The sequence below is a fragment of the Abrus precatorius genome, unplaced genomic scaffold (assembly GCF_003935025.1).
Source record: "Abrus precatorius isolate BTA unplaced genomic scaffold, Abrus_2018 Scaffold7, whole genome shotgun sequence".
Classification (NCBI taxonomy): Eukaryota; Viridiplantae; Streptophyta; class Magnoliopsida; order Fabales; family Fabaceae; genus Abrus; species Abrus precatorius.
This window is the reverse complement of record NW_020874417.1, coordinates 7550406-7562850: the sequence shown is the minus strand read 5'-3', so window position 1 is coordinate 7562850 and position 12445 is coordinate 7550406. Positions and strand designations below refer to the sequence as shown.

The 12445-nt window shown below is 31.8% G+C and overlaps 2 protein-coding genes across 2 annotated transcripts; both read left to right on the top strand.

The window, feature by feature from the left end:
• The first annotated feature begins 2842 nt into the window (after window positions 1–2842).
• LOC113873339 (membrane magnesium transporter-like) lies at window positions 2843–7688 on the top strand. The gene is made up of 5 exons (XM_027511418.1): window positions 2843–2915; window positions 2998–3050; window positions 3120–3220; window positions 7320–7456; window positions 7512–7688. The coding sequence occupies exons 1-4, from the start codon at window positions 2843–2845 to the stop codon at window positions 7411–7413; spliced, it is 321 nt and encodes a 106-aa protein (XP_027367219.1). The 3' UTR covers window positions 7414–7456; window positions 7512–7688.
• A 3017-nt stretch (window positions 7689–10705) lies between these two features.
• LOC113872359 (delta(12)-fatty-acid desaturase FAD2-like) lies at window positions 10706–11863 on the top strand. Its single transcript, XM_027509859.1, has one exon. It carries the CDS (start codon window positions 10712–10714, stop codon window positions 11861–11863), a length of 1152 nt encoding a protein of 383 aa, XP_027365660.1. The 5' UTR covers window positions 10706–10711.
• Window positions 11864–12445: the final 582 nt, after the last annotated feature.

The following is a 12445-nucleotide window of genomic DNA, read 5'->3' as shown; positions in this document are numbered from 1 at the left end:
GTCCAGCTATGGCATATTGTTTAGCGGCGGCGTTGTACTCACGGGCCTTCTGCTTATTCATCTCTGCTTGGTTGATCCTCTCCTCTTTCTTCTTGGTTGCCATATCCCTTTGACTTTGATCTTCTGCATCGATTATCTCAGCCTGTTGTGGCCCATTGCAAAATCACATTCATGAGTTCCATATATTGCACTGATTAGTAGAACCCCAAAGAACCCAAGTAATCCATCATTCATTTTATTTGGCCTAATTGATCTGTCAACATTCAAATGGATCTCTAACATAAAACTATATTGAAATCATAGTTGTTTGATTTAAGCATGGTCTACCATATTATATATTTTCTTTTGCAAGGTGTTATGATGATGTAACTAAATAACCATGTTAGCATTAATGATTTTCGTTTTTACAAAACTTAGATTAAGTTTTATATATATATTATCATCCAGCTTCTCATTCAAAAAAGGCAAGTACAATATTTTAAATTACAAAATTTTTTCATCATATACATTATAAAATTGTAAATAAATTCGTATGTGTTGTTATTTCATTGGAGAATTTGATGGCAACGATGCTAAAGAAACATGATGATGAACAACAATGTGGATAAAGTAAATTGCTAAGAAGACAAAAATGAATCAAGCAATAAGTAAAAAAGAATATATTAAAATATATATTTAAAAAAAATAAAAGAAGGAAAAGGAAAATGACCTTCTCTTGGATAGTGGCCTTGGTCTTCTCCAAGCCAGATTTAGCAGAGGCACCAATGTTGGCTGCGGTTTCCTTAATGGTCTCAACTGCTTTCATCGCTGCTTGCATTTTCACACAGTTTCTTCTGTTTTTTTAATCAATTTCAATTTCAATAACAAGAGGAAGGGCAAGTTAACACCCAGAGTTTATATAAATTTAGGTGCTCTCTATTCTTTTCACACGTGTCCAACAAAGTACACGTGGCATCTTTCTAAGGGCAATGGAGTTAATAATCTTACACGCAACTGCCACGCGTCTCTTGGTCAGTAACTTAAGGATGTAACGCCCTTTATTCGGAGGTTACCAATCATAGATACCCAACGGTCATGCCCTTCGTGGTTCCTCTAAATTTTGTCTTATTTTTTTAATAAAAAAAAGAAACATAATAAGCTTTAATTTTCATAATTAAAGGTTAATAGATCAAGCTCAAGTCATCAATCCCCACCGTGAATTCAAATGTATATTATTTGGGTTTGGAACAAAGAAATTTTCTCCCAACATTTTCACTTGCACACCAAAAACTGGTGCTCATAGATTGAATGGGTTGATGTTAATATACAAATGCTTTGGTAAAAATAAAAATAAAAATCCCATTATAAGAGTTGGATTGAGAGGGATATTTCTTCTATAAAAGCGTTCTTTCTTGATATCTCTAGATAGAAATTTTATTTTCTCACCGTTTTAATTTTTTTAAAATTTGTTTTGGACATAATAAATATTTATTGCTTTGAATTTACAACAATATAACAGAATACCTAATTTATTTGAATGACTCTACTATTTTTATCTGCAAATTAAATAGCTACATTTCGAATGAAAGAAAGCTCAAGTTTGTCACAAATAATTTGTTGGCCGTACTCTGGCAGCAAGACATAATAGCCTAGATGATTAATCGATTTTTATTAAATTAAATTTAAGAATTTAAAAATAATAATTTTTATTAAAAAATTTAATTTATCATTTTAAAGATATAAAGTCTTATAAATAGTTTTTTTTTTCATAAAATCATATCATTGTTATTTATTTAAACTTAGTTCTAAGAGTTGAAATTAACCAAATTAATAATTAATTAATGTGATTGATTTTAGAATCATAAGTTGGTATTGTGCAAAATATATAATTTTTTTAATAATCGCAAGGGAGGATATACTATCGAAGTATCAAAAAATTACTAAAAAAATATAATAAAGGTAATAGGTACAGTGACCAAAATGTTGAGTCCTGAACTTGATCGATGCATGAGTTATATGCAATGAAGAACATAATAAATATGAATAGGGAAGGACCAGTCCTGGGTCTTAATTTTGCATATTCTTTAATGCTTTTTGAGTAGTTCATATTGATTACTATCCACTTCTCCTTTAATGCTTATTGAATTATTGTGAAGTTCCCTCTGGCTCTGACGTCGGTGAAGTGAAAGAATTATTTTTGAAATCTGAATATTACATTCAATAGATTTTGTTATTTTTTTTTCTAAATAATATGTTTTTGTTATTGATTTCTCTTTGATGACTATTATCGTGGGAGTGTGGAGAGGGACTTAAAAAAGGTTATAGAAGAGGTTATTGTAAGATAAATTAAGTATGTTAAATAATTATAATTTTTTTATAAAATATTTATCATATTAAAAATAAATATTATTTAACATTTTTTTCAAATAATTGAAAACATTTGTTTTTTTTATGAAAGTTGTTATGACAATCAAATTAAATATATTTATTTTATTTTATTAATTATCTTCTATTTTTTTATTTTTATGTAAAAATTTAAAACAATGTTGATTATTATTATTTAACTATGTCATTATTTTGTCTCATTTTTAAAATTAGAAACTAACATATTATATTATTTATATATATGTTATCTTTCAAACACAAATATATATATATATATATAGAAAATCGAAATATAAAAAGTTGAACAAGTAATTATTCAGGTGAAATAACTGAAAGAAAGAAGGAAAGAAGATTTATTTTTGCAATTTGCAGCTGAGTGAGTGCGACCGTGCCTGTTGTACTCATCGGCGAAATCTCCGACCTTTCTGTAGTTGTTTCCGTCAATCATCATCACCAACGTTGATCGCACAGAAAAACAATGGGTTTAGGTTTTGTCGTTGGATTCCTCGGCCTTCTCATTCTATTTCACGCCGCATATTTTACCATCCAATGTATGCATCCCTCTCTAGAATTCATACTTATTTATTTCAACTTTGTTGAGAATTAAAAAAAAAAAACTTGGTTTGGTTGCAGATAAGGCTTTGTTGAAGATCACACAGGAAGAATTTTCAGGGTTTCCTTTGAATGTGAGCGTTGATTTGTGTTGGTGATTATTTATTGGAACTTTTGGAAATCTTAGATTTTGGTAATTGCAGGTGGTAATTGAGGTGTCTATTGGATTATTGTTTTGCATGTGGGCTGCGCTGACTGTGCCTGGCAAGTTGTTTTCCATCCACCCTGATTCTGAAGAGAACAGGTAAACTACTGCTCCTTGTTTCTCTATTTGGAAGTTTGATCTTGTGAACGGGAAATTATGAACATGTTTGATTTCCTTTTTAAAAACTGTTTTAATCAAACATACCTTATGCTTTTGGTTTATTTGCTTTTGTCACCTTACTGGAAGTAATGTTAGTAAAAGGTCATTTTAATTTTGAAGAACTAGCGACTGGATATCATCTGTGTCCAATGAAAGCTAATATTCTTCCTTGACTTTGGAAGGCTACCTAGTGATTTCAGCTTTGATTGTGAGTTTGATTCAGGGCATGTTTGAAGGAGATTATAGAAATAGCTTATGACTTTCATAAATTATTTTTATCTTATTTTAACAAGTTTTTTGGTATATTTTATCAAAATAAGTTGTTTTCAGCTTATCCTAATAAGTTTCATGATTAAATTGATGACATAAGTTAATATTTAAAAAGAATTTATTGAATAAACACTAACCTAAGTAGCGTATCTAAATGCACTTTTAAGGGGGAGAAGTTTTTTTTTTTTTAAATTTGCCCTTATTTGGAAGTTATTAAAACGTGAAGAGAAGGAGTAAGAGAATTTCAGAATTCCTCCAAAATCCTCTATAATGTAATTTTTCAGTTCTCTTAATTTGAAAGATTTTTGTAGAAAAATGAACATCCAAATAAGAAAGGAGTTTAGTCTCTCTTCTCCTTCCCTTTTTATGTTTGGCGGTAGTATACCTTGACTTGATCAAGTTCCATTGCTTGGCTGATAAGGCTGAAATGGTAGAAGAATGGGAATAGAGAAGGTTTGGAAATTTAGGTTGTAAAGGGAAGTTAATATGAATTCAGCTAACTAATTCTCAAATAGTTGCTTGTTCCAAGAAAGTTATGCTTTAGTTGCCTCACACTGGGTTGGTCTTTTGCATATAGTATATACTTGACATAGCTATGAACTCAAGGTTATCAAAATTGAGTTTCAAGGTTGGAGCGGAAGAAGGGTCTCGGATCGTAGGATCGGTGGATTGTAACACGACTCGCAAGAGTCAACTAAAAATCAAAATTATATTTAAATACATATCTATATCAATAAAAAAAGAACATATATATAAAAAACAACCCTAAAATTACTCCAAATAGTTAATTAAACGTCAACTAAAGATTCATAAGGTCTTTAACAACTCAGAAGTTATAAAGTCACATACATTTTACAAAACATAATAAAGCAAAAAACACTGCCACCAGTAACATTCGAACCAGCCTCATTAACACTGGCAACAGTACTGTTGTTACCACTCGTTGCCATCATCGTGGAGTAAAAAACAAAGTACAAGCAACAGGAAAGAGACTCAGTGATTGAGCACACAACAGAAAGAAGGAGAACACCACATGCAGAGCAATAGAGGAATGCAACACTGACAAAGGGAAAAACAGAGAGGTAGAAAAAAAGAAGGATGAAGCAAAATGCAACACAGAAGAACAGGAGAGGCGCGAACCACAACCGACGAACACAATCGTGTTTTCAGAGGAGAATGTTTGGTGGGAAAAAGGTAGAAATGTGTAAACAATTTGGGAGTAGTTGGTTTTGAAAAGACAGAAAAAATTAGGGTTTTTTAAATGTTGGTTCTGCAACCCTACCCGCTTCGAATGTGGGTTTGAAGCGTTTGGAGGTGCGCTGACCCAATGATTCAGAGCTTTGACGCAACGATACAAGCTGCTTCAGCACAATTCGCCAAGCTGTTTCAGCAGGGAAACTGCGCCAATGCAATGCGCAACTTGCAAAAGGGTGGAAAAAGTGTTGAATTGTGTGATTCAATGCTCCAATTTGCAATTTTGACAACGTTGCATAAACTAGACGTGCTTGTTGTTAGCCTTGTTGGATATTTGGGGGGGAGAATGACTTTTGAGGAGATTTGATTTTAGAAGATTAATATTGGAAGAGAGAGTTTTATGGTTCAGGGGTAGATTATTATTTGAATGAACTGTGATATGTGATTTTATAGTGCAAAACTCATTGCAGGATTCAGAAGAATTACTTATGGGATAATGCCCAGAATGTATTATATCATACCTGATGTAAGTTGCTCTTATTTTGTCTGTCTTTTCCTTTAAAAACTGGTCTACCTTGAACCAGTTCTGTTGTATTAGGTCCTACCTTCCCTTAGGCACAAAGCATACTGATGGAATTGGATTAGAATATAAAAAAGAAATAGAAATTTTGTTGATAGAAAACGCTTTCACTTGACCTGTATTTAAGAGACGAGAATAAAGATGAAAAAAAAAAATTTGAATACGGAGTTGTCCAAGTATTTGAGAGACTTGGGATCTTCCTCACAATTCCACTCTGAAACCAAAGACCCCCTCCACCTTCTTCTAGTTATACCCTTTTCCCCCTTTTACTTACATTTCTAACCCACTAATTGACAGTCCAGCTGACAGACTAAAGTTACTAACTGATTTCAAACCCTAATGAGATATCTAACAGATACAGGTGTACTTAAGAGTGAGAAGTGAAGCTCCACTGAAATGGAAATAAAGTAGGTGAGGATGACAGGACTGGCAAAAGGTTTACTTTCACCATGCATTTTCGGTGGGAAGGTAAAAGCCGAAAATATTCAAAATCATCTTTACCTACCTTGCTTTTTAGGAGTTCGGAAACAGATAGACAAATACTTCAAGGCAAGATGTAAGAGTGAGCTAGCAAATATTCATTCTGTTAGGGCTAATGATAATGTAAAATCTCATGTCCAGTACATGGGATTACTTCATTGAATTTTTTTCTGCATCTCATTTATTACTTATTTAATTTTGCTCCCTTCGTCTCAAACTAGATGAATAATTTATTGACACCATGATTAATTTATTAAACTTTTTATTGTGATTCTTCCTGCATGATATATACCTAGAGAACCCATGGTTTCATACACAGTTCATGATTTAGATTGGATATTCAAGCAGCAGTGGATGAACTAGATAACTAACAATATTTATGAATGGGAGGTATGGAGGAGGAAGAAAAGGGAAAGGAAAAGAATGCCTGTTTGGAAAATTTTTAGTGAGGGGAAGGAAGTGGAATGTGTTCCTCATTTCCAATGTCTATACATTCCTGTTCTATTTTCTCCAAGTTTTCTTCTTTATGCATGTGCAATCCCCTTCCTGGGACTAATAACTGCTTGTTACCAGAAGTGGAGAAGGATTTTATCTGTTTTCCTTCAATGAAAGTGTACTTTCTTTTTGGTATCTTATCATAGTTGATCTCCTTTGCTTACTTAAACAGCAAAACAAAGGGAAGTAACTCCCTTTTCCATCCCCACTTCTCCATTTCCTTTCCTCTCCTCTAAATAACTTTATTTCAAATATAACGCAAATTATCATCCATATGTATTGGTGAAGGTCCATTAATTCATTAATTTGTCATAGTACCATGAAGCTACTTCTGTTAGATTCTTCATTCATAATTTTGTATATTAGATTCTAGGCAACTGGATTTGACAAATATGCTTAATTTGGCATTATTTCTCAAAAGAAAAATGAAAAGGAAATTCTGACTGTTCCTCAGCATGACATAAATATTACCAGAAAGCTTGATTTCAGTGGTTCAGCTCTCCCCCTCCACATAAATTATTTTATTTCGTTGACTGATATAACAATTTACTGAATAGGATAAGTGTTAGATGCACCCTCTATTAAAATATGGCTTGATGTCTAATATAATTATGTTTGTGTAAAAACATGCTACCTTATAATGTACCAGGTGATACTTTACAGACCCTTTTCAGGACACCATTACAGGTGTTTTGTTGTTATTGGAACTTTTGTCATTACCATTGATGCGAGATATTAAAAATGAGTGATGTAAGTGGTGTTTGATTTCATATTGGAAAGGGTGTAAAGAGTAGTGTGCAAAAAGTGTTCAAATATCTATCATTAATGTATTTGTCCTTTGTCAAAGGAATTTTCTCTTTCCAAAACTTTGTAATTGCTATACTTGGTTGGACTTCGTTCATACTTAAGTATAGAACTTCCTGATCTAGTAACCAGTCTGATTCTACTTGTGTCTGATGATATGAATTGTTATGGAATTACTTGGATCCCAATCACCCGGGTTTGTTACCTTGGATGCAGGATTGTTTCTTTACCTGCCAACGTGGACTTCATGATCTTCAACCATCGAGGCAAAGTCTTTCCTGTAGAAATGGATGTGAAGCTGAGACATTGAGGACTTCTATATAATTGGATCAAGTTCCTTCATTTCTTATACCCGGAAGAAATTTTTTTTCCTAAAAAATTGAATGATTTATTTGTGCATTTGATACCAGTGTTGGTTGACATAAGTTTTGCAGTTTCCTTTTGTAGCTTCATACTTAGCATTTCTGTACTGGCACCCAGGTGTCTTTGCAATTTTGACCGGATGTTACTACTAGACCCTTTTATGATTTTGTAGCCTCCAATTTTACCATAACTTTTTTACTACTTAATGGTAATGCTCAAAATTGAAAGCTAATGATCTCGTCTATCTGGGTGAAAAATGCTTGAGCTTGGTTAGGTTGCAAATAATGTGTTCACTGTTGAATACTTTAATGCATTGGGCACATGTTATCCTTTTGAAAAATTATATGAAATGGACATATAATTTATATAAATCTTGAAAAATTATATAATTTAAAAACTATGATAAAATAAAGTTTACATGTTAAAGACAATAAATTTTAAAATTTATCACTGCTAACGATTTTTTTTAAAAAATGCTACTTCTTACCTTAGTTCTCGAGGAAATAATCGAGGTAAAAAATAACATTTGAAAAAAAAGATTCTATATCGATTTTTCAAATAAACAAAATAGAAAGTAGCATTTTTTATATTTTTTCCAACTAGTTTTATCTTCTCTCCTGGTGCCAATGGAAAGGCATAAACCAGAGACTATACATGAGGTGCTCGTAAACCCCTTAGTAGAGGAAGCAACATGTTTAAATTTGTTTCATACCTGTGTGTTCTTTAAATTTGTTCACTAACCAACCTTGCTCTTATCCTGTATTTTCAATAATTTACTATTACTCTGTCTTCATTGTCATGTTTGCCAAAATGTTTAGGCCGTGCCTTCCTCTCTGTTACTTGCTATAGGGTTTTAGTCTACAGAGTATTCTTCCTATTCAATTTTACACTTTTACCCTTTATATTCTGGGTATGATAATGGTACTGTACCGAATGCTTATTTTTTTCAGCAACAAATCTTGGCCATTGATTTACCATGAAATTAAATCAATGGTTTTCAATCATTCAACTTCTGCTTATGAAAAAGCTTAACTTTCAAGTAAAGCTTACTTCCCAAAATAAATGGGAGGACTGTGCACTCCCCCGGATACAAACGTCTTTTTCCTTTTGATTATTTGTCGTAAATGTTGTCTTGTGATGGGAATCACGGGAATCGTGATGCCGTTACGCTTTCTTCTGTGTCGTCGCTTTCATCATATCTACATCTTATCAAGCAACGGGCTAGTGTTTTAAGGGAGATAAAGATGAAGTACTTTTATATTTTCTTTCTCTTTTTTAATCACAATATCTTTTTTTTTCTTTTCATTTTTCTCTCTTTTATTATTTTTTTATCTCTCACTTTCTTTGACTTATTTTACAGTTGACATGCAAAATATCGTAGTTCATATTGAAATATTTAAAATGTTTATTTTACTAAGATTGTGGTGCAAATGTGATGTAGGAATTTGTAATATGTATATATTATTATTAATATTAAATTAGTCATAAATTAATAAATACTTATCTTTTATATCAATTTGTCATATTTGTCTTGATAATTAATTTCTATATACTACAAAATTTTCTACAGTAACAATCAAGGTTAACGATTTTTTTTTTAAATAAATAATCTATTGAGAAATATTAGATACTCTTGGACATATATACCCAAACTAAATAAAATTAACTACGGGGATAGTTAAAATAGATTCATGCTTTTTGCATATCTAATTATCCATGTAAATTATAAAATTTCCTGAAGTAGACTTTAAACTAATTTCCTAAACAGTTGTTTTAATTTTTCACAGCTTATATTTGTTTAAATTTGGGTGTCTACTCTATTCTACTATGTAGTTTGTTTGGTTTACATTTTTCAAGCTACTTAAGTATTTATTTACGTTGACTGCTTACCATCTTTCATAGATACACTTAACAAGCAACGACACGTTATTGGAGCATTTTTGTGGACAAAATCAAAGTAACTAGCGTTTCAAACCAAGCTTGAATTGAAAAGATTAAATTAGGGGAGGGAGAATATCAAAGTTGAGAAAGAGACAAGAAACATAAAATAAATATGAAAGGAGTGCAAAACATGGGTATAGAAAAGTTCAGCAAAAATAGTAAATAACTTATAAGTTTTCTTCATTTATTATAATAAATTTTAGGGTCTTGTTAAGACAATAATTAAAGAGTTAATATGTATTTCTTTTTACACCATAACATTAACTAAATCAAATAAACCAAATTACTTAATTTATTTTAAAATATTATAATTAATTTTAATTTTGGTTTCACTAACACAAATAAGAAAAAGATAATACGCATTTTACAGAAACTATAAAGTAAATTATAAAAATTACTATTCAAATCTTATAGAATGTCTTATTAAAAAGATCAGAGAATAATAATTTTTTTATTAAAAATTATGTTGAGATGCTTTAGAAATTATATGGAACTAATATCTTTAACGCCTACATTAGTATTTTTTTAATTTTTTATAATCAAAGGTATGATTTAAATATTAGTATAAAAATATTTTATTATATAAAACTTAATTAATATATTTTTTTATTAAAATTTATATTTGATCCCTACAATTACTCTCATTTACAAAGAAGTTTTTGTGCTTAAAAAAACTATATTTTAGTTCATATAAAATTTTTTTTATCACATTTTGATCATCGATATTTTCATATAAATTGTGTTAAAGTATCTGATTATATCTTGTAATTTTTAATAAAAAAATTATTATATATAAATTATTCTTGTATACTCTTAGATATGAGTCAGAAAAAATGTTATTAAACTCATCAAGATCAAAATATAATAAACGCTCACATGAAAACTAAAGAATATATATATATATATATATATAATTTGTAAATAAGTATAAATGGTAGGAATTAAATTTATATTTTAATTCTATAGTTTTAAAAGCAAGGATAAAGAAAAAGTGGGCCTGGAATACTTATATTGTTAATTATGAAAATGATTTAAAAGTGATGCACGTTTTTCTTTACGTGCAAATGCGGTAAGTGGGCCAGTTGCCTGTATATATAGAACGATTTACAGTTTATAGGAATCTATGAGCTTAGAAGGTAGATGCTAATTGCAAGGTTTGTTGTCCATTACAGAAGGTTTTCAAATTAGTCAATGTGTAGATTAGGTTCAAAATTTGAACAAGTTTTCCTTGTCAATGCTTGATATTTATGTAACTATTATATGATAATGAACAAAATGTAGTGTTTGATGAACAGATTGTGAAGATGGGAGCTGGTGGCCGAGCCTCAAGTCCTCCAAAGCAAAGAAAATCAAAGGATGATCCTATGAAGCGGGTGCCACATGCCAAACCACCGTTCAGTCTTAGCAAGGTGAAGAAGGCAATTCCACCACACTGTTTTCAGCGTTCACTGATTCGGTCATTCTCCTATGTCTTCATTGACCTTACCATAGCCTCATGCCTCGCCTATGTTGCACTTAATTACTTTTCCACCCTTCCTCATAACCTTTCACTTTTGGCTTGGCCCCTTTATTGGGCTACTCAGGGTTCAGTACTAACGGGTGTTTGGGTCATTGCACATGAGTGTGGCCACCATGCTTTCAGTGATTACCAATTGCTTGATGACTTAGTTGGCCTTGTTCTTCATTCGTTTTTACTTGTCCCTTATTTTTCATGGAAATATAGCCATCGTCGCCATCATTCAAATACGGGTTCTCTTGATCGTGATGAAGTTTTTGTGCCAAAGACAAGGTCTAGCTTGCGTTGGTACTCTAAGTACCTTAATAACCCACTAGGAAGAGTTCTCACAGTTGGTGTTACTTTACTTCTTGGCTGGCCCCTTTACTTGGCTTTCAACGTTTCAGGAAGGTCTTATGATAGATTTGCATGCCACTATGACCCGTATGGACCCATTTATTCGGATCGTGAAAGGCTTCAAATTTATGTGTCCAATATTGGGGTTCTAGCGATGTTTTATGGGCTTTATCGTCTTGTGGTGGTAGAAGGCCTTGCTTGGGTTGTTTGCGTTTATGGGGTGCCACTGCTTGTGGTTAATGGGTTTTTGGTGTTAATCACGTATTTGCAACACACTCACCCTTCGTTGCCTCACTATGATTCCTCTGAGTGGGAATGGCTTAGCGGGGCTTTGGCCACTGTGGATAGAGATTATGGAATTTTGAACAAGGTTTTTCATAACATTACCGACACACATGTGGCACATCACTTGTTTTCCACAATGCCTCATTATCACGCAATGGAGGCTACTAAGGCCATAAAACCCATTTTGGGAGATTACTATCAATTCGATGGGACTCCTATTTATAAGGCAATGTGGAGAGAGGCAAAGGAGTGTATTTATGTTGAGCCCGATGAAGGGTCTAAGGGCAAAGGTGTTTATTGGTACAAAAATATGCTGTAATTTCCAGAGTGGTCACTAGCTTGTGCGTCTCTAATGTTAGTTATGCATCTTACAAAGTAATTTTCGGGATCCCCTTAATAATGGTAGTAAGGAAGGACATATATATTGATTATGCACAATGGTCTGAAACCAGTTCGTGCGTTGGGAAGCCAATTGTAGCTCTTGGTTTCAATTATAGTATATATATGTACCACAGAAAGTGAAATTATGCTTTGATTTTTATCGTTGCTTTTATTTTCTTTCTCAATACTCTTTATAATTCATAACCCTCAACTGTTGGGGATGTTTTAACGATACGGGTGAACTTTTCTATTTGAAAGAATTATAAAGGAGGATCTATTCAAATGAAAAAAAATATATGTTAATCTTATATGCCATTAATCACGTTTTTGTTAAAAGATAAAGAAAAATGTTAATCATACATACTGTTAATAACTTTTCAACCAAGTAACTAGAATTAATATTTTCAAAATTATACTGGTCATTGAACCAGTAAAGTACTATTTCATAGTTGATTGATTTACTAAGTTTGAACAGATAATAATAAAATATAGAATTGTAATATTTTATAATATATTAAAC